This window comes from Lynx canadensis, chromosome E1 (genome assembly GCF_007474595.2).
Source record: "Lynx canadensis isolate LIC74 chromosome E1, mLynCan4.pri.v2, whole genome shotgun sequence".
NCBI classification, from domain to species: domain Eukaryota; kingdom Metazoa; phylum Chordata; class Mammalia; order Carnivora; family Felidae; genus Lynx; species Lynx canadensis.
In genome coordinates this window covers 45,190,871-45,208,451 of record NC_044316.2, presented here as the reverse complement: position 1 = coordinate 45,208,451, position 17,581 = coordinate 45,190,871, and the positions used below count along the sequence as shown (strand labels likewise).

At 48.2% G+C, this 17,581-nt stretch overlaps 1 protein-coding gene across 3 annotated transcripts in view; it reads right to left on the bottom strand.

Moving 5' to 3' along the window:
- Positions 1-1,248: 1,248 nt before the first annotated feature.
- Positions 1,249-17,581, bottom strand: part of TANC2 (tetratricopeptide repeat, ankyrin repeat and coiled-coil containing 2) — a 383,338-nt gene continuing 367,005 nt past the window's right edge. For 2 of the 3 annotated variants that reach the window (XM_030295266.1, XM_030295269.1), the window contains 7 exons: positions 17,159-17,334; positions 16,711-16,843; positions 16,125-16,154; positions 15,200-15,291; positions 13,044-13,190; positions 10,460-10,560; positions 1,249-8,865 (listed from right to left, as the gene is read on the bottom strand). In XM_030295266.1, coding sequence (XP_030151126.1) covers positions 6,912-8,865; positions 10,460-10,560; positions 13,044-13,190; positions 15,200-15,291; positions 16,125-16,154; positions 16,711-16,843; positions 17,159-17,334 — 2,633 coding nt within the window. In that variant the 3' untranslated portion in view covers positions 1,249-6,911. The remainder of the gene's footprint in view (positions 8,866-10,459; positions 10,561-13,043; positions 13,191-15,199; positions 15,292-16,124; positions 16,155-16,710; positions 16,844-17,158; positions 17,335-17,581) is intronic. The other variant, XM_030295268.1, reaches the window with a different exon arrangement.

The following is a 17,581-nucleotide window of genomic DNA, read 5'->3' as shown; positions in this document are numbered from 1 at the left end:
GGAGTCCTTCCTAACATTTACTTTATTTTCTGTGTTCTCCAGAGGTCTTTGCTTTCTGCATCTGTAGAATCTTTCTCCTGAATCAAGGCTTCTGTGCGAAACTTCATTTGCTTAAAAGCATGCAAAGCACGTGGCATGATACATGTCCCAAGCTGATCGCTCAGTCAAGATCACAGCTGGCTCTCAGTGTGCGGGGAGAAGCAGCTGGCCCGTCTGCAGGCTGTCTCACTTCCGGCTCTTGTGCTCACTTCTGGATCAAGGGTCTTTGTGTTTGTGAATATTCAAATGATCCCAGACACGAAGGTCACGCCTCTCCCTCTAGACACGCATCTCCTCTCCTTCACCTCCTCAGGAGTCCCTCACCTTACTGGGTTTGGAACCCCCGAGTCCCAAAGTTTTCAGACCAAGCAGGTGGTTGCTTCCGGAGTCCTCTCCTCTCCTCTCTGAAGGCCACTCTGGCATCTAGGGTGCGTGACTGCGTGCCCGGAGTTTTCCTGCTTCCCCGGCTCTGTTTGGGGGAAATGGATGTGGTTATGCAACAGGGATGTTTGTTCAGCACAACGTGGTGTCTAGAGGAAGCGGTCTCTTCCCTTGCTTGTCCCTGCAGTAGACAGAGAGGTACCAGCCGGGCAGGAAACCCACAGCCTCTCCATTTACGATGCAGCCGTCTAGCTCTCTAGACGGTGAGGATGGCAAATTCTGGCCAGATTTCTGAAGAGAAGATGAAGCCACTGGAAGAAACTTTGACGGAGTTAGCCTCAAGGACTCTAGCTGGGGCTGTCCCCTCACCTCGGGCTCCCACCGCAGCCCGCTTCGGGCAGCAAGACAGGGGTGCGGGCCTCAGCTACTACAATGAAACAAGAAGAGCTCGGTGCTCCCTTGGTTTGGCTGGAGAGAAACGCACCAAAGAAAAAGCCTCTCTTTCTCAGCGGGCACTGCAAGCCTTCACTGAAAGGCCCTTAGAACCGTCTTTTCTTAGCCACAGATCTCTCGAGCGCCTACAGCGCTGTCCCAACTTCGAGGAGGTGCTCAGTCACTTCGCTGAGTGAATACGAGCCCAAAGGGGTGACTTTGCTTGTTCCGCAAGAGACCAACCAAATCATCAGGAATGTGGCCTCTGTCTCAACCTGCCAAAGTCGTGTCCCTGGGGGAGGGCTCTTCGGCACGGCAGGCCTCAGTGAGGGGGAGCCTGAGTCAGCCCCCCGGAGCAGGTATCGTAACGTAAGGAGAAAGCACCACAACACCGTGTTTTTCCAAGTGTTACCCTTTATAAATAAGTACATTTGCTTTCATACATACAGTTCATTGTACGGATGGCGATCTGTACACATGGGCAGGAGAATGCATTCATTTACCTTTTCACATCTACCTCACACAGCTCACATGTACAGACAATACAACTGCTCAAGCAAGTACAGCAAAGGAAAATGTCTTTCCTTATACACAGGGGGCTAGATGCCTCTGTGGGGTGCGGGACATCCCCACTGCACGAGTTCACAACTGTGTGGTGTTCAATATATCGGGAGAGAGAACAAACATGCATTGGATAATATACTGTACAGAGAAAGTCCTTTACATCTGAGTCATAGAAAACCTAAAGGAAAACTAAGTGCATTAAAGCTTTTTCCAGCAAGTGTCTTGAAAGGACAGCAAAGAGGAGGAAGAATCAAAATCATATTAGTACAAATCACTCTTTAATTGTAGACTGTACATGTCTGTACTAATTAAAATCATCTTGGATTTGGAGGAGACAGAACAGAGACGGAGATGCTGCGCTGGATGGAAAGGAGGCCATGCCTGAGAATGGCACCTGCCCTGAGCCTGAGGAGGAACTGGCCCCACTCAGCAGGAATCAGCCAAAGGAAAAAACAAAAACAAAAATAAACTAGAACAGGAAGTGTAACTTACAGGATTTCCAAAATAACCTGTGAATGGAGGAGAGATCTGGAGCCGGCTTTTCTATCTTTTTTTCCAGTAAGCTGGTACACAATAAGGCAGGTACATTCAAGTACTAAATTTTCCAGAATTAACTCTCTGTCTGGTCCTGGGGACCGAAGGGATCGAGTGGAGTCCCCCTAACCAGGTGTTCTGGTTGGCGATTAGGCAAAAGAAAACTCCAGCCAGTAAGCGCTACAAAAACAAAGCAGCTAGGCTCCTTCCTGTCCACAGAGTAGGTCTGTCTGAAAAACAAGAGTGATGCTGGCCTGCATCTATATGCATTCAGCTAAAAACCCGACAGGTCAGCTTAGTGGAGATTATCAGAGTCAGCAGGAAGAAGTGAGATGGTATGGGTGAGGAAACATGAAAGTAACACTTGATTTTTGGTGTCCAATTACGCATTCATTTGGTACTGACTTTCAAAGCTCTGACTGTGGCCATCACGTGGCCACAAGCATCTCAGGGTGGTTCAGCAGCTGTGAGGCATTGGACACCGAAATGCAGGTTACCAACACTTCAGCCCTTGAGTGGTCTGTGTTATAAAAGGAGTTGATGAAGACCCAGTGATTATTCAAGTAGCTCTGCACAGTGGCTCCACCATTCCCATTGTGCTTGTGTCCAGGCCCCCAGCCAGCCACCTTTTCTTGGGAGCAGCCAGAGCTGAGTTCAAGGCATTGCATGGTGAAGGTTTCCATGACACGTCTTTGTAGGTAGCTCTTACCCCTAAGCCCTTTTTGTTCATTGTTGTTAGTCATGGTAGATGGTCAGTCTGGAATTCCTAGAGGAAAAGGAGAAAAAGCCACACCTCCCAACGTGCGCGCAACGGGGCGGCACAGGCCTTGGTGTGGAAGCAGCAGCAGGCTGCCTTTGCAAGTTGGCTTCGTGAGAAGTGGGCAGCCCAAGGACGGACAGACAGGGTGGGAGAGGCTGGGACGGGGAGGGGACACCCTGCCCCTTGGGGGGCCTGTTCCATTTTGTGGCAAAGGTTCAGTGAGCAACTGGTTTTGTCCAAGGCATTTCTGCAGTAGAAAAATAACTATTTTTGAACCAAACCACCCACCTGTGACATCTCTGGAGTTGTACAAGTTGGAGGCCAAGAGGAACTGAGAGGGGAGCTCATGGGGAGTAAAGGAGACTTCCTCATACCCACCCGGCCATCAGAGGAAGGGAGTTCTAGTCAACATTCTCCGGGCCTCTGCCTGGCTGAGGGTCCAAAGCAGGTAGCGGTCAAAGAGCTTATCTTGCCACGACTGGCACGGATGCGTGAAGACCCCTTTCCAGGTCTTTGTCCCCTCCTTCCTGAACCCTCTGGGCCTGCCTGCTGCCCTGGAAGCAGCCCCTCCAGAGGACGCGCTGCCGGTCTTTGCCACCAGATGAGCCTGGTGCAGAGCCACAGTGACACCTAGTGGTAGAATATGATTGAAGCAAGGTGATGTCTACATAACCCACTGTATATGACTAAAATCTAAGGAAAATACTTATGGATATTAAATTAGATACTGGTTAATTTTTCTATTGGGTACATCTCTGGGATATAAAAATACCAATATTTAGAGAGGGGTTCATAAACTACTATACAATATAAGGACTGAGAATACCTTTCTCTAGGCTGTTCTGTTTACAATAATTTAGGAAAAGTGTTTAATAATCCAGGCTTAACTAAATTAGCAAACTTGTATCTCTGGACAACGACCTGGGGTACTGTACATGATTCTAATTAGTGGAATTTTCCTGAGCCTTCGAGTTTAAGTTAAACACATCTAGAAAGAGGGGCACGTGGGAGAGGAACAAGAAGGGTTTGTGCTCTATTAATTTGGGGCTTTAATAGTGCACGTCTGCAACCCGGACAAGATACAACAGCAGATACAAAATGGTCTCCATTTTGTCCATGCCAAATTCTCATGTTACACAGGTTTTCCCTTTACTTTGTAAATAAACATTAATTTTTAATTGTTAATTGTGTGCCTTACTGATCCAGTAAATAAAGTAACCATGTCTCAGGAGTCCCTAAGAAAATTGCTGGAAAAGCACTTTAAAATCACTGCAAATATTTTTTGTATTTAAAAATTCTTAATCCTTTTGATGCTTATATACAACAGTTATTTCTTGTGCTATAAATGTTGTGATCCACTGCTTGATTTCTTTCCTTTTTTTCCTTTTTTTTTCCCTTGAAAGATACACTAAAAGACAAGAGCGGTTCTGCTATTTTCTAATGAAGACATTACGCACACTTAAATATCCAGTATTTATCAGAGTTACAAATTCAAACAGTAAAGTGCACCCATTTATAGACATGATGTGATGGAAACCCATTAGTGCAAGAATTCTGGGTGAACACAAACGTACAATTTGGTGAGAAACCTAGAGGCTAAAGTTTGTTACCACTGTCTCCATTTCAGGGTGTGTGAATTGGGTGACTGGAACTTAACCAGTTTCATCTGAAAAACTTCCCCCACCAGAAGCCAGACACGGACTCAGTGAGTGCTGCTGGGGGAGAGGGCGTCTCCGGGATACAGTACTAAGATCATCCCATGGCAGTGAAGTAGCACAACAGGGCATGGGCAGTCAGCTGAGCAAGGAAAAATGGTCTCCTGCCCCCAATCAGGTCCAGTCGGCATTTTCTAGTCAAACTCAACTGGCGCCCAGTAGTGACATTCACTCCCTCTTATAATGGCTAAAAAAGAATGGCATTTTGACTGTTTTAAGTGTTTTGCCCAATAAGGCATAGACCCTAAATCTCCGGTTTGTCCAGGAAAGCCGAGAGAGACCCTGGGGACAAGTGGCATCAGTGGCATGTCTGGGAGGTGCAGAAGCTGCTCGCTCACCTAGACAGCTGAGTGCAGGTGGTGTGTGTGGCATTCCAGACACACAGGGGCACTTTCCTCACAGACACGGACATCTTTCAGAATGCAGCAGCAGCTCCTCAGTGAGAGGTGGGCAGGGAGGGGTGAGATGCAAAGGGCCCTGTAGGGCTGAGACCTGGACAAAGCGGGAGCTGGGCTCCCGGCTGCAGGCTGATGCTACAGCTCTACGCTTCCCCTTCTAGATGGAAGCAAGAGAGGGGGAAGGGAAGGGAAGGGACAAGACACTGGCGCCCACCCTGGTCTGAGTAGGAGACAGTCCCTGGGCATCTGAGAGTGGGAAGATTCTGGGTCTTGAGCTGGCCCCGAGACAAGTCCTGGCCTGTGTCGGGCTTGGGGGCTGAGGGGTCCGTCTATTTGGCAGAATCTAAATTGGTAGAGAAATGTTTCTGATCTCAGCTGCATGCTCCCCAGGTCTTAGTGATACTTTCAGAGGACACTTACTATGACAAACAGGTCTGGTCACATCTGGATTTTTATTCAGGAAACTGCCCTTCCTATAGCCCTTTCTTTACTCACAAGAGCAGAATGATTCGTAGTAACAGAGAACTGATTCTCTGTTGTTCAGCTTCTTAAGTTCTAAGAGCTGATGCGCAGTCAGTACCAGGCCTGTGCTAAGGCTTTGGTTTCAGTGTTCTTGCTGTCCATCTTGTGCTGGCCTCAGTCACGCAAAGGACAGGTCAGCAAACGACCTCAAGACACAGAAGAAGTGTGGAGGGTAACTGCACCAGAGGACCTGCTATCTATCTCATGTTCCCCCACCCAGGGCTGAAAGGGGTCTGTCTGCTCCCTGAAACACTTCACTGTGCCTGGTTTTCAAAGATCACTCCCCAAACCCTCCTACCTAGAGAAAGAAACGAAGAAACAATCCCTAGAGTAAACAGATAATGAAACTATAGATCTTGAAACGGAATCAGACGACACCTGGCATGGGGTGCAACAGTCCTGGGTGCAAACTCCAGGAATAAAGTCTTACAGCCCCAAGAGAATTCAATTTGCTTCTCAAAGAACCAATTTCTTCACGGTACCATGTGGGTTTAAAAGAAAGAGGGCCAGTAGAACACAATGTGGCTCCAGGTGAAGACCCGACAGGACTACTGTACCAAACTTTGGCGAAGAGTTTGCTTTTATGAGATGTGATGCTCAGTGATGTACCAGGACTTAAAAAGTAGACTTCGCCAAGACAAGAGATTTTCTATAGCCTTTTTCTGAGAATCCAGAACAGTCTTTCTTCCTCTCTCTTTCTATGTATTTATGTATCCCCCCCCCCATGGAAAATCAATAGCTTTTAATAGTTAATTGTTGGCTAAAAACCTAAAGGATAACTCTCAGTGGATTATTTAAAAATATCCATGATTCTCATCCAATTTCCTTGGCTGGGTGAACTATTTAAAGGGCTAGTTGTTCTTTAAATATTCATAAAATGCTTCTTGAAAAATCAACATAGTGACATTTCAAATAATTATATATATATATATATATATTTTTTTTTCTTCTAATTTAATCGACCTGTTTCTTCTCTTTCTCCTTGATCCTTTTGCCCCCGTAGGAAGACCAGCGATAATCTAAATGAACATTCTAGACCTGATGACTGCAGGGAGCTGGCAGTCCAGGGGAGGACACCATGGCACAAGAATGCACTGGGGTTGGCTATTTGGATAACACTGGATAAGAATGCAAAGGCAAAGGGGCGTCATACTCTTTCTAAAGTTCCTAGAAGAAAACGAACAAGAACATCTTATTTTTGTAAAAAAGGAGAAAGACATTTACACAACAAGAACATCAGTGAAAGCGATTGTCTCCTGGAAAAAGCTGACCAGTGTGTCTGATCTCCCTGGGTTAAAGCACACGGCACAACAATCTCCTCGCTGGCATCGGAAGAGAGGGAGAGAGCATGTGGCTGGGGCACAGACGAGAGAAACTGAAGTCCTGGCTCACGGGAGGCCAGCTTCCCAGTCGGCTGCATGCAAAGAACTCCAGCACGGGGCTGCCACCTCTAAACACCACACAGAAACTGCATGAGAAATTAAGCCAGAGAACTACCTCAGATGTGGAAACCAAGCCTGAAGATGTGCAGTGAAAACATATGGGTCTCACTCCAACGAACGTCTTTTAAACATTAGACTCCACAAATGGTCTCTTTGGTTTGATAGGGGATGTCTGCCCTTGTCGAGAGTCCCGGGACAGCTGCCGGTACAGGTTGTCCTGATATGCCTGAGCCACAGGGAGGGTCCGCGCCACCTTCACATCGGGGTATGAGGAGGCCTGGCCGACTCTCTCCAGGAGGTCTCCGCGGGACCCATTAGCCAGCATCCCATGGGGGCTGTAATAATCGTCCTCCAGCAAATGGCCATTCTGTGCATTGTTGGTTTTGTTATAAAAGGCAATGTTGCTGATGGATGATGGTGGACTGAAGGACTCAGGCTGAGGCAGGTTGCCTGGAGACGTGGGACTGAGAACGGTATCCACGGATGACACGGCCCAGGTCCGATTCTGCTGGTGAAGGTGGGGGTACTGTTGAGTCCGGGCTGTTTTATCTATGATCCCCATGAATGGTGTGGTCCTGGATCGGGTGGGCTCACTGGGGTAACCTCCCTGAGTGGGAGACACCGGTGACAGCTCGTCACATGACCTATCATACGCCGGTTTTAGTGGGATCTCCATTTGTTGAATCGAGGAAGATGGCCGGAAGGTAGGAGTGAGGTTGGAGGCTGATGAGATACTATTGCTAGATGGAGAGAAGCGCAGGCCTACGCTTTGGGAGTGTAGCAATGGCCTGGGAGTTGGTGGGTGGGGCTTGATTTCATTAGGGTTGACACTAATAGGTCTTCTGATTAAATGTGACACATCAGGGGAACCTAGTTGGCTGGAGGAGCGCTCCAGATCTAGTTTTGAGTGACAGACCGGGTAATAGGATGCAGACTGGCTACGGCCAATCTGTGGTGTCTGGCTGTATCTCATACCACCTCGATATGCTGAGGAAGGTCGCTGTGGAAGGTCTTCTTTGGTCAACCCTCCATGCTGACAGATGGCACCTGCACTCAGGCTGGCCTGGACGTGCTGCACGGGCCTCCCATCCCCTACAATCCCCCCAATTGACCCTTGATAAACCAACCGGCTCTGACTTACTCCCATGTCTCCTTGCGAAGACTGGTATTTACTAGCCATTGAGTGGGCTACTTGGCCATAGGCCCCTGTGGAGAGGACGGTGCTTGAATGAACCGCTGAGCTGGGCTGGTTGCTTCTCACAATCTGGGCCTTGGCAGGCTGTAGCCTGAGCCCTTGCTGGGGAACTGCCACAGGAAGCTGAGGCATCTGATAGGGCCGCTGGGCCATTTTGGATAATGGAGATTTTGGTCTGCCAGGAAGCTGACTAACATTTGTTTCTTGCTGATAGCGCACGGGTGAGCCCGACTGGGATCTGTAGACACTCATGCTTTCAGCTGGAGGGCTGGCCCGGTACTGAGGGCCTCTACGGAGGGGGGACGGAGGAGGGCTTGGATAGTCCTTGCCTGGCCCTCCCACGGGAGGGGGGCTAAAGCGGTAAGACCCGCTCTGGTGGGCTGGGGACGTATGTGGTGGGCTGGGCCTGTAATGAGAGTTCTGGTGAGTTGGAGAAAGAGCGGGTGAGGTGGACTGATAGCTCTGTCTGGTGGGAGAGCCTACAGAACTACTGGAACGGAAGTCAAAGACCTGATGCGAGCCGAGCGGTGAGCTAGAGATGTAGGCTGAGTCCCGATGGGCTGGGGAGGAGGGCGGGCTCTGGATTATCGGGAGCCCCTGACTGGGCCGAGCTTCGGTCTGGAGGCCAATGGAGACATTTTCAACATCCTGTTCCAGGTACTCCTCCTCGAACATATCCTGTACAGAGTATACATCTTCGTGCTGTGCTTCGGGTTCCGTTTCTTCTGGTAGCGGCGGCTGAGGCGGCTGCTGAGGCGGCGGCGGCGGCGGCTGCATCTGTCGGCACTCTTCCTCCACGCGCAGCAGGAGCCTCTGGATCTCACGGTTGTTTGGGCAGAGCTTGATGGCCTCGTTCAGATCCTCTAAGGCTGCTGCAAACTGTCTGCTTGACAAAATGTAAACACAGGAACTGGGGTTATTCTGAATCAACGGGAATCACCAAGAGCTGAGGACCACGGTCGCTATTTTAGAGAACTGGGGTGGCATCTGTGGGGGTCTGGGGGGTGGTTTTGTTTGATTTGTAAGGAAGGAAACAGGTAGGCTGTCATTCTGGAAGAGTCCAGAATGCTTCCTTAGCCCGTTTACCCTCCATCTTCCTTCTGGCCTCTCTGGGATTAGTAGAGAAATGGCCCCATTTCATCAGTCCAGCCAGGCCCTTCAGGAAGATTCTCTTAGTGCCCAAAAGCACACCAGGCAGTATCAGAGTTGGGTGGGGTTGTCATTTACAGGGTCACTGTCAATTAGCTTAGCAACAAAACAGTTAACTACAATATTTAAGAATCTTGCTGATCCAGCATAATTTTTTCTTTATATTCTCGATATTTTGGCTCCGAATTTCAGGCCTGTTCCGTCCTAGGCCAGAAGACTGTCCTCCGCCCTTTTCTTCCCCTTGCACCCCAGCACTGTTGCTCCTCTGTTCTGCTACATCAGAGCTGGGCAGGTATGACGCTTGCTGACTAGGCAACTCGGATTCTAATTTACAGATGAGGACAAGAACTCTCAGAGATATTCCCATCCTCTCTATTAAGATTGCCCAGGAAAGGGGCAACTGGCCTTGTGGGGAAGGAATTATCTGGGGAAAAAGAGAATTTGATAGTCAAGCTTCTGTAAGGACTCTGTTACCCCAGCTAGTTAAGACTAATATTTCTGCCACCATCATTGCTGAGACTTAACCTGGATTTGGTTTTTCAGGACCATATCGCCCCTGGCCACAACACTGACCCTGAAGCAGTTCTTTCCCAGGCCATGTTAAGGAGAAGGGGAGGGCACTGGGCAGGAAGCATCGAGGACAGTGACAAGTTATCCAAAGATCAGTGATGGCTGGTTCTAGGTCTTTCTGGAGCCTTTCCTTCCCATTGGCCAAGCCACAGCAGATGGACACGAGGGATGGAGTCTCTCTTGGGCCCCCTCAATCCTGGCAGCAAGGACCTCCTGTCTCCATGAGTGTGTGGTGTGGTGGTGGTGGGGATTTAGGTGAGGAGGAGGTTTGATGCCACCAGACTTGAGGAGAGCCCCAGAAGGAAGACTGAATACCACAGGGACTCCTCAAATGCCTCTAGGAAAAGAAAGAGGAGCCTGTGGTGTAAGTGACCCATCCTATTTCTCTAAAAGGGCCAGGAAGATGTTTTGCTTATGTGACCTCTTCTTAAGTCACCAGTGTCTCTTTATGCTATCTGCTTTAGGGGTTAAAAAGTGACTGAGATACGGCAGAGGCTTCTTGGAAGAAGGTGCCATTCTCCAACAACGCAAAGGCATTTTTCTCCCAAAGTGAAATGTTTTAGAGCTCCACAGCCCTGAAGACACGCCAGTCTTAAGCGGAACTCTGCGCTATGGGAGCCATCCCCAAAGCTTGGCCCTAAAAGTCCTCAGGGATAGACACATTTGGGTACATAGGTCCCAGGACGGCCTACATGGCTTTGGCCGGATTTTCGGAACAGAGATCTCTTGCTTTTCACCCTCTCTCTCTCTCTCCTCACCTGCTGCTGCGTTTGGCCCTTGCTCTCGCATAGTAAGCTTCATAAGATTTCGGTTTCAGCTCCAAGGCCTTAGTAGCAAATTCCTCCGCCATTCCAAAATCCTGTCATTACAATAGGTGTGCAAATGAGTCATTGAAGAGATATGAAAAATAGACAATTTGGGAATAAAACAGATTACAGGTACATTTGTTTGACATTTATGGATGGAACACCTGGGATTCTCGACATGCCTGGCACGGCTCTAGCCACGTGGCCCAGACTGGGAGTTCCTTCACCTTTGCCCTGTATGGCCCTGCAACAGCTCCCGGGGAATTTATCTGTCTGGAAGCATGAAGATACTTTTAATTTGCCTTCTTTCTGCTGTTCTAATGAAGTTCTTTCTAGCCCAGAAGCCAGATGTTAACCCAGTGAAGCTCCTGAAGTTGGAAACCGGGACTCTTGTTACACGGTGTGTGTGAGGCAAACACATCCATGTACCTCACGCAGGCGCTCATCCTACCCCCGGCTTCCTGTCACACCCACTATTCCTCGGCTTCCTGACGGGTGAGTGAGCTCCAGCAGGATGAGGTCTGCGTAAAGGAGAACCGCACTGACCATGGAGACCAGATAGGGTAGGCACCCCAGACAGACTTGGGTTCAGGCCTCTGGTCCCCCCTGGAGCCCCTGAGAGGGTGTGCCGTGTGTTCTCACCCATGTCTACTCTGCAAGTGCAAGTAAGTGGGATGACGCATTGGAAAGCCCCCGATGCGGTTTCCGGCACATGGCGGAGGCTCGGTAACTGGTAGTTTCCTTTCTATTTCACAGGGGCTTCTCTGGCCTCTCCTTCTCTGAACTGGTTCCCTACTTAGATGCATTTAAAACAAAAAAATTAAAATAAGAGAGGGCCAAGGCTATGACTGGGGTCTGTGTTGTCCCCTCATCTCTTGATCCTGAGGTCCCTGAGGGTGTGATCTGAGGAGTGGGGTCCCTGAGGAGTGTGGTCTCATGTGTCCTCCTAGGAGAACCCTGGGAACAGGCACATGGGTAACAGAGCCGTACGTTTAAAGGCAGCCTTCCATACTAAGCTAAAGACAGAGTGCTTTCTCTTCTTTCAATGTCAGAGCCTTAGTACAGTAACCTCTGGTGACATGCATGTTCCTGAGGCGGAACAAGGGCCTGGGGCATGGGTAGAAATTAACCAGAAAAAGTGATGGGCCATCTCTGACTGAGACGCAGACCTCAGGTGTTTGGTTCAGTGTTGGTCATGGGAGGTGGCTGTCACCTGTTTCTGAGCAAGTGTGGAGCTCTATAGAGAGGAAGTATTCCATCTTGTGGGAGTCACCTATTGCTACTCTGTTTCCAACCTTACCCTTCTTTTCTTTTGGACAATCACCATTTCTGGCAAGATTTGGAATGCTTCTAAGGAGCAGATTATTTGTTCAGGCAAAAGAGAAGGCAGCAGGCTGACGGCAGCTCCTAGCTTCATCTCATTCTCATGGGTTGCTGCCATGGGGGACCCTGGGTACTGCTGATCTGGTTATGTTTCACAGAAGGGCCTCACTGCCTTCCCCTGGGGCGTCCTCTTCCCACAGGAACTGCTACTGCGTTCCCCCTCTCCTCAGCACCTGGGGCAACTCTGCCTCCTTGGGCCATAACTGTGTCCTCTGAGACACGTGCGTCTACAAGGCTCTTCTCGTTGCCAGGGTTTAGACGGAGGATGTGAAGGTCATGTACACAACTGCTAGCAGACCCCCTCTCTGGAAATGCCAGCAGACCCCCTGCCCCTGCAGCTGAAATCTCACTTCTGCACAGCTGAGCTCTCTAAGTATCAGCATTCCTGTTTGGCGTGGATTGTTTTTAGCTCCTGAAGTAACTGTGAGACCTCAGGCGGGGGGCTGTCAGAGATTCCTGACACGATCTCAGCTACTCCCAGTCTCTGAGAGAGGGTTCTTGGCCTGGGAGCATCTGTGTGTCACAGGAGCAGTGGCTGAGGGCATCAGAGACGGTATGTGCGTGGCAGGTGAGAAGGACCAAGTACTACGTGGGAGATAACAGAGGACCAGGAAGAGTTCTAAGATTCCCTCTTTGACAAGAATGGACATGGCATGCTGGAGTAAAAAGATGAGGAGAGGAGGGAAAAGTTCAAGACTAGCCTTTGAAATAAACCTTGAAGTCCATGGTCCTGAGCCTTCTTTCCAGTCCTGCCTTAAGTGACTAGGGGTCTATGAGAAAGGAAGGGAGTGACTAAAATTCATATCTAATTGCAGCTGGAATTCTAGTGACCACTGCTCTCACATTTTCCCAAAGACCAGAAAACTGACTTGGGGGTAGGAGGTAATGATGATGGTATTCCAATCACTTTCAGTGGGAACTAAAAATTCAGAAAGCTACCAAAGTGCCCACAGCATTAACTTTTTTATAGTTTCAGATACGGATTGTACTTAGACTTGATTTCTTTCAAATTGCAAATGTCAGTGCTCTGTGAAGGACAACCAAGTTCCAAATGGGGCAGAGAACGATTTCAGGGGCCTGGTAAGAGCCAGTGAGTGACACGGGCTGTCAACTTCCAGGGCTGTAGAAAGCAGCTGGGAGGAGAGGGACTTACGTTCATTTTCCTGCGACATCGAGAGAGGTTGAGGAGGAGAGACACCTTTAGTTCCCGGAAGGTTTTCAAGTCCTCACCAAACCCTTCTCTAGGGAATTTCTTCAGAGCGTACTGGTAGCGCTGGGCAGCTTCCTTTACTTTACCTTTCTAACGGGAGTACAAGACGGCAAAACACACAGTTGGTCTGCTGAGCAGCTGAGGAGGTGTGGCCCCACTCCCTTCCTCCTCTCCGCAGCCAAGTACTAAGTTAGCCCTCCCAACCACCAGCCTAAGGAGTAGGTCTGGCCCTGGTGGTGAGAGCAGAGGGCCCAGTCTTTTCAACAGGAAACTCGCCTGGCAGAAAGGGCAAGGTTGAAGGGGATACCCAAGACCTAAGCCAGAGAACCAACACCTGGAACCTCCAGCTTCCCAACTGGATTCCCAAGAGACGGACCTTGCTCATTTCCAAGGAGCTTTTTCTTGACCTGATCTCCCTGGGACACACATCATTTCCTAGTCTCAACCACTCCAGAGTTATTACTACTTCTTTACTTTTGGCCTGCCTGGAAAGTTCTTTTCCTGTTTGATGTCCCACCTTGCCAGTCCCCTAGGAGAGGTCATTCTCTTCCTTACAAGGAGGTGGGAGCTAAAACAGTCTAGCTGTTGCTTCCCTAATCTCAGTGAATAAATAGTATCAGTCAGTTTCCCCCTGTTTTTAAAAAAGGCTTGGGGTAAGGTGGTAGTAGAGAAGAGAAGTTTAGAATGTGTGATCCATCTGTGCAGGAGGGATTTTCCACCATGAAGTAAATCCCAGCCTAGGGATCTGGTCACAGGGGCCTTGCACTTTTCTTACATTTTGTATCTGAAAATCTATCAGCTGAGCTCAGAATGATGCACGAGGCATCTCCCATTCATTTAGCTGATCTTAATCTACTCCATTCCTTCTGTACAGCTGCAACTCCACCAGGGATCCTGACCTTTTGATTTTCTCTGCAGCACCATTCATTAAGGACAGATCTAGAGTTGGCCAAGGTAGAATTCTGGGTGGGAACAGCAGTAGCTTGCCTAACCTCATTAGGAGGTAGGACTCCTTGTCTCAGAATATCAGAAATTATATTCTAACCAGGGCTTAGATTCTTGACAGCAGTGCTATCCCAAAGTCCTAGAGTAATGAGACCCTTCTTGGAAGTCATGTGAAATCCTGGTTGGGTCAGCACTCAAGTTTCATAGAGGCCTGAGAGTCCTAGATTATCATGACTTTCACACAAAGGGTCCTCAGGAAATACAACTCTGCTCCCAGGAACTCTGTACGCTTCTTACACAGGGATGGGTGGGACATGGAAATAACGTGCTACATAATCATTCCCCATCTTCAGGCCCAGGGATATCTCAGTGAGGTTGGATTTGTATTTACCTTTAGAAGAAGATGCCGCTAATCTTAACATAACCAGAGAACTATGACATGTAATTTTTTTTTCTTAAGTTTTATATACTTGAGTAATCTCTACCCACAGTGTGGGGCTCAAACTTAACAATCCCGAGATAAAGAGTCATGTGCTCTTCTGACTGAGCCAGCCAGGCAGCCCCTGACATGTAATGTCCTTATGGGACTTCCTAGAGGCCACAGGAGTGGGTCTCTGTTAGGGCTATGGAGACTTCAGCTTCAATTATGAGTACAAAAAGACTCCATACTTTTTTTGTTGTCATTGTGAGTGACTTTAAGCAAATCTTATAATTGCTATTTGTCTCGATTTCCTTATCTTATTCAGGGATGCTGACCAGTTTTATCACTACAGACTTTTAAAAACCAATGTATGTGTTAAATATGAAAGCAAAGATCAATGCCTCTTTCCAGTACTATGTATCTGTACTACATAATTTGACTTGTCCCATGAGTTTCCAGCAGATTCCATACAGAATCTATGTAACTGCCTATTAGTAACTAGGTAAAATTTGGTGTTTAAATTGATCAGCTGCAGGCTTATGTAGGCTACTTTTGCTCTCTTGTTGGGAAATTTAAAACTCAGGATCCTCAACTTATGAGCCCATCACTGAGGGATGGCATTCTCCGTCTGCCTCTAGAGACAAGGATGAGAGTGTCAAGACTTTAGTAGATTCTACATATAGAAAACAGTCAGTGGCTGCTTTGAGGAAACTTTGTTCCTTCCTCCTCTCACCTTATAAAACATGTCCCCCTCTTCCATCAGCTTGCTCAACAGGATGATCATGATGTCTGGTTTGGAGGTGGCCATCGCCCATGTGGCTGGACCTGTAGTGTACAGGATGCATGATGGGTAAAAAACTCAGACAATGTAAGGGTGGTAGGAAGCTAGGTGAAAAAAACATCCTGGGGGAATTTCTGCTGAGAGAACAACTTGCTCCACAACAATTTCCTCATCTTTCAGACCTGGGAGTATCTTAGGGACTCCCACTGCCAAGAAGCTGCGTTGGATTTGTATTCACCTTAAAATAAGAATATCTGAACTGTCTGAGCCTGCACCACAGGAGGGCAGCAAAGCCTGTGTGTTGTATTTGGGCAGGCCATGGCTAAGTCTGGAGTTATTTTAAATAAGGTAATTGGGAGAAAGAGTTTGCATTAAATGTCACCACAAGATTTAAAAATCCAAAAAGGGCAACTTATTTTAGAACCTGGGACTCAAAATCCCTAGCTGTTTAGTCTCTTAATTTAAAAATCTGTACTTTGCAGAAGGGGAACCATTAAAGATTCTAAAGGCTCCCTTAATTTGTAAGTATCAAATAGGCCTCCCTGGGATTTACTCTGAAGCAGGAGTACAATTTGAATGTCAAAAGATGTGAAACAAGCCAACATTACTGAGGACGACTTTACCCACAAAGAGAAAGAAGAGGTTAAATTGATTAGTTTATAGACACCTGAATTATTTACCAACTAAGCTTTTCAGGGTTAGTTATCAAAAGTTCAAGTTATTCTCTACAACAGTCATTAAAAAAAATCTTCTTTTAAGGTGAAGTAAATTAAAAGATTAGAGGTGTAGGGAACTCATGCAGGCTAAATCAAAGAGGAGAAGGCAAAGCTGACCAAGCCATCAGACCACGCCTGATGCTGACAGCGGTGAAATATACCTCGTGGGCGACTCGGTAACGTCTGACAACCTTCAAAGAAAGGAGAAAACAAAAAGTTGTAGGAGAGGAAAAAAAAAATGGATGAAGGTGAAAAAAAAAAAAAGAAGGAAAAAGCAGCAGTGAGAGGCAGGCAGCAAAAAAGCCAGCATATCAGCCAACCCTTGCCTACAGGTCTGTGGGATGGGGGAGCAGGTGGGACAGCAGCAGCAGGGACTGCAGAGTCGGAAGCACATACAGAGCAAGGGAAAGCAGAGGCTCAGGGCAGCGCAGGGATCGAGGATGCTCACAGGGCGGGGCTGGCACAGAGGCATTAGCACTAAGATGTGCTTAAGGTTAGAGTAGCCTCCCGGTCAAGGCTACGTGGGGCATGGCAGATAACCATGTGATTCTGGACACAGAGTAGTGTAGACCATGGCTCAGATGGTGCTTGCTCTGGGCCAAGAGCCTTTCTGTTCACTTGGACAATAACTGGGCCAGGGCAGAGGGGAAACTACACACACTCACACCAAACACCTAGGGCGGCCAGACCACTGGACCAGTCTGGCCCCTGGGCACAGATGGTCAGCACCTTATTCCTTTCTCCTACCTATCTTGGCTCCTTTCTTCAGAAGAGTGACAACAACAGAAGTGTTCCGGCACCCCACAGCCCTATCCAAAGGGCGCATTCCGCTATAGTCAACATGCTCGATCATGGCCCCGTGATCCACCAGGAACTGGACCTAGGACATGGATCAAGGAGAACAGTTAACACAAGTGCAAGGGCTCAGCGCTGCTCCACTGAGTCTGGCTGCTGCCTGGACTTTATTTAACCACAGGTCTAAACCAGGCTGGGACCATGGTATTTACAGGCCATTCCTGTATTCTTCGTCTTTAGTGGTGTTTTGAATATTCCTGTCCTCTAGCAAGTAGGGATTTGAGAACCTTCTATCAGGAACCATCTACATGTTATTCTACCCTTAACCCTAGATAACATTATGGACGGAGAACCTTCCCTAAGATCCCTATGACCCAGAGGCTTGTTTAAAGGCACTCACCACCTCGGCATCACCATAGAAAGCTGCCAGATCCAATGGGGTGCGGCCATTCTTGTCAGCATGGTCCGTAGCGGCTCCATTATCCACCAGAGAACGTACTACTGAGAGATGACCCTTCAAACAAGCCCAGCTGAGGGCTGTCAGCCCTTCTTTGTCCATGAGAGCAATGGAGGCACCTACAAGAGTAAGTATTAACACAAGCCTGAGGAAACCCAAAAAACATGAAAATTCAGAGCAGGAGGGAAAGCTGGTACTTAAGGTGTATGCTCTGCCAATGCACAGCTTTGTTTCTGGTATGTGAGTGGTCTTTCAATAAAACTGTTAAAAAAAAAATGATCCTACAAGCTTTCAGTAGAAGAGAGCCCAGTTGTTTTTACTGGGTATTCCAGGTCCTCCACAATCTACCCCCAAACTTCCTCTCTA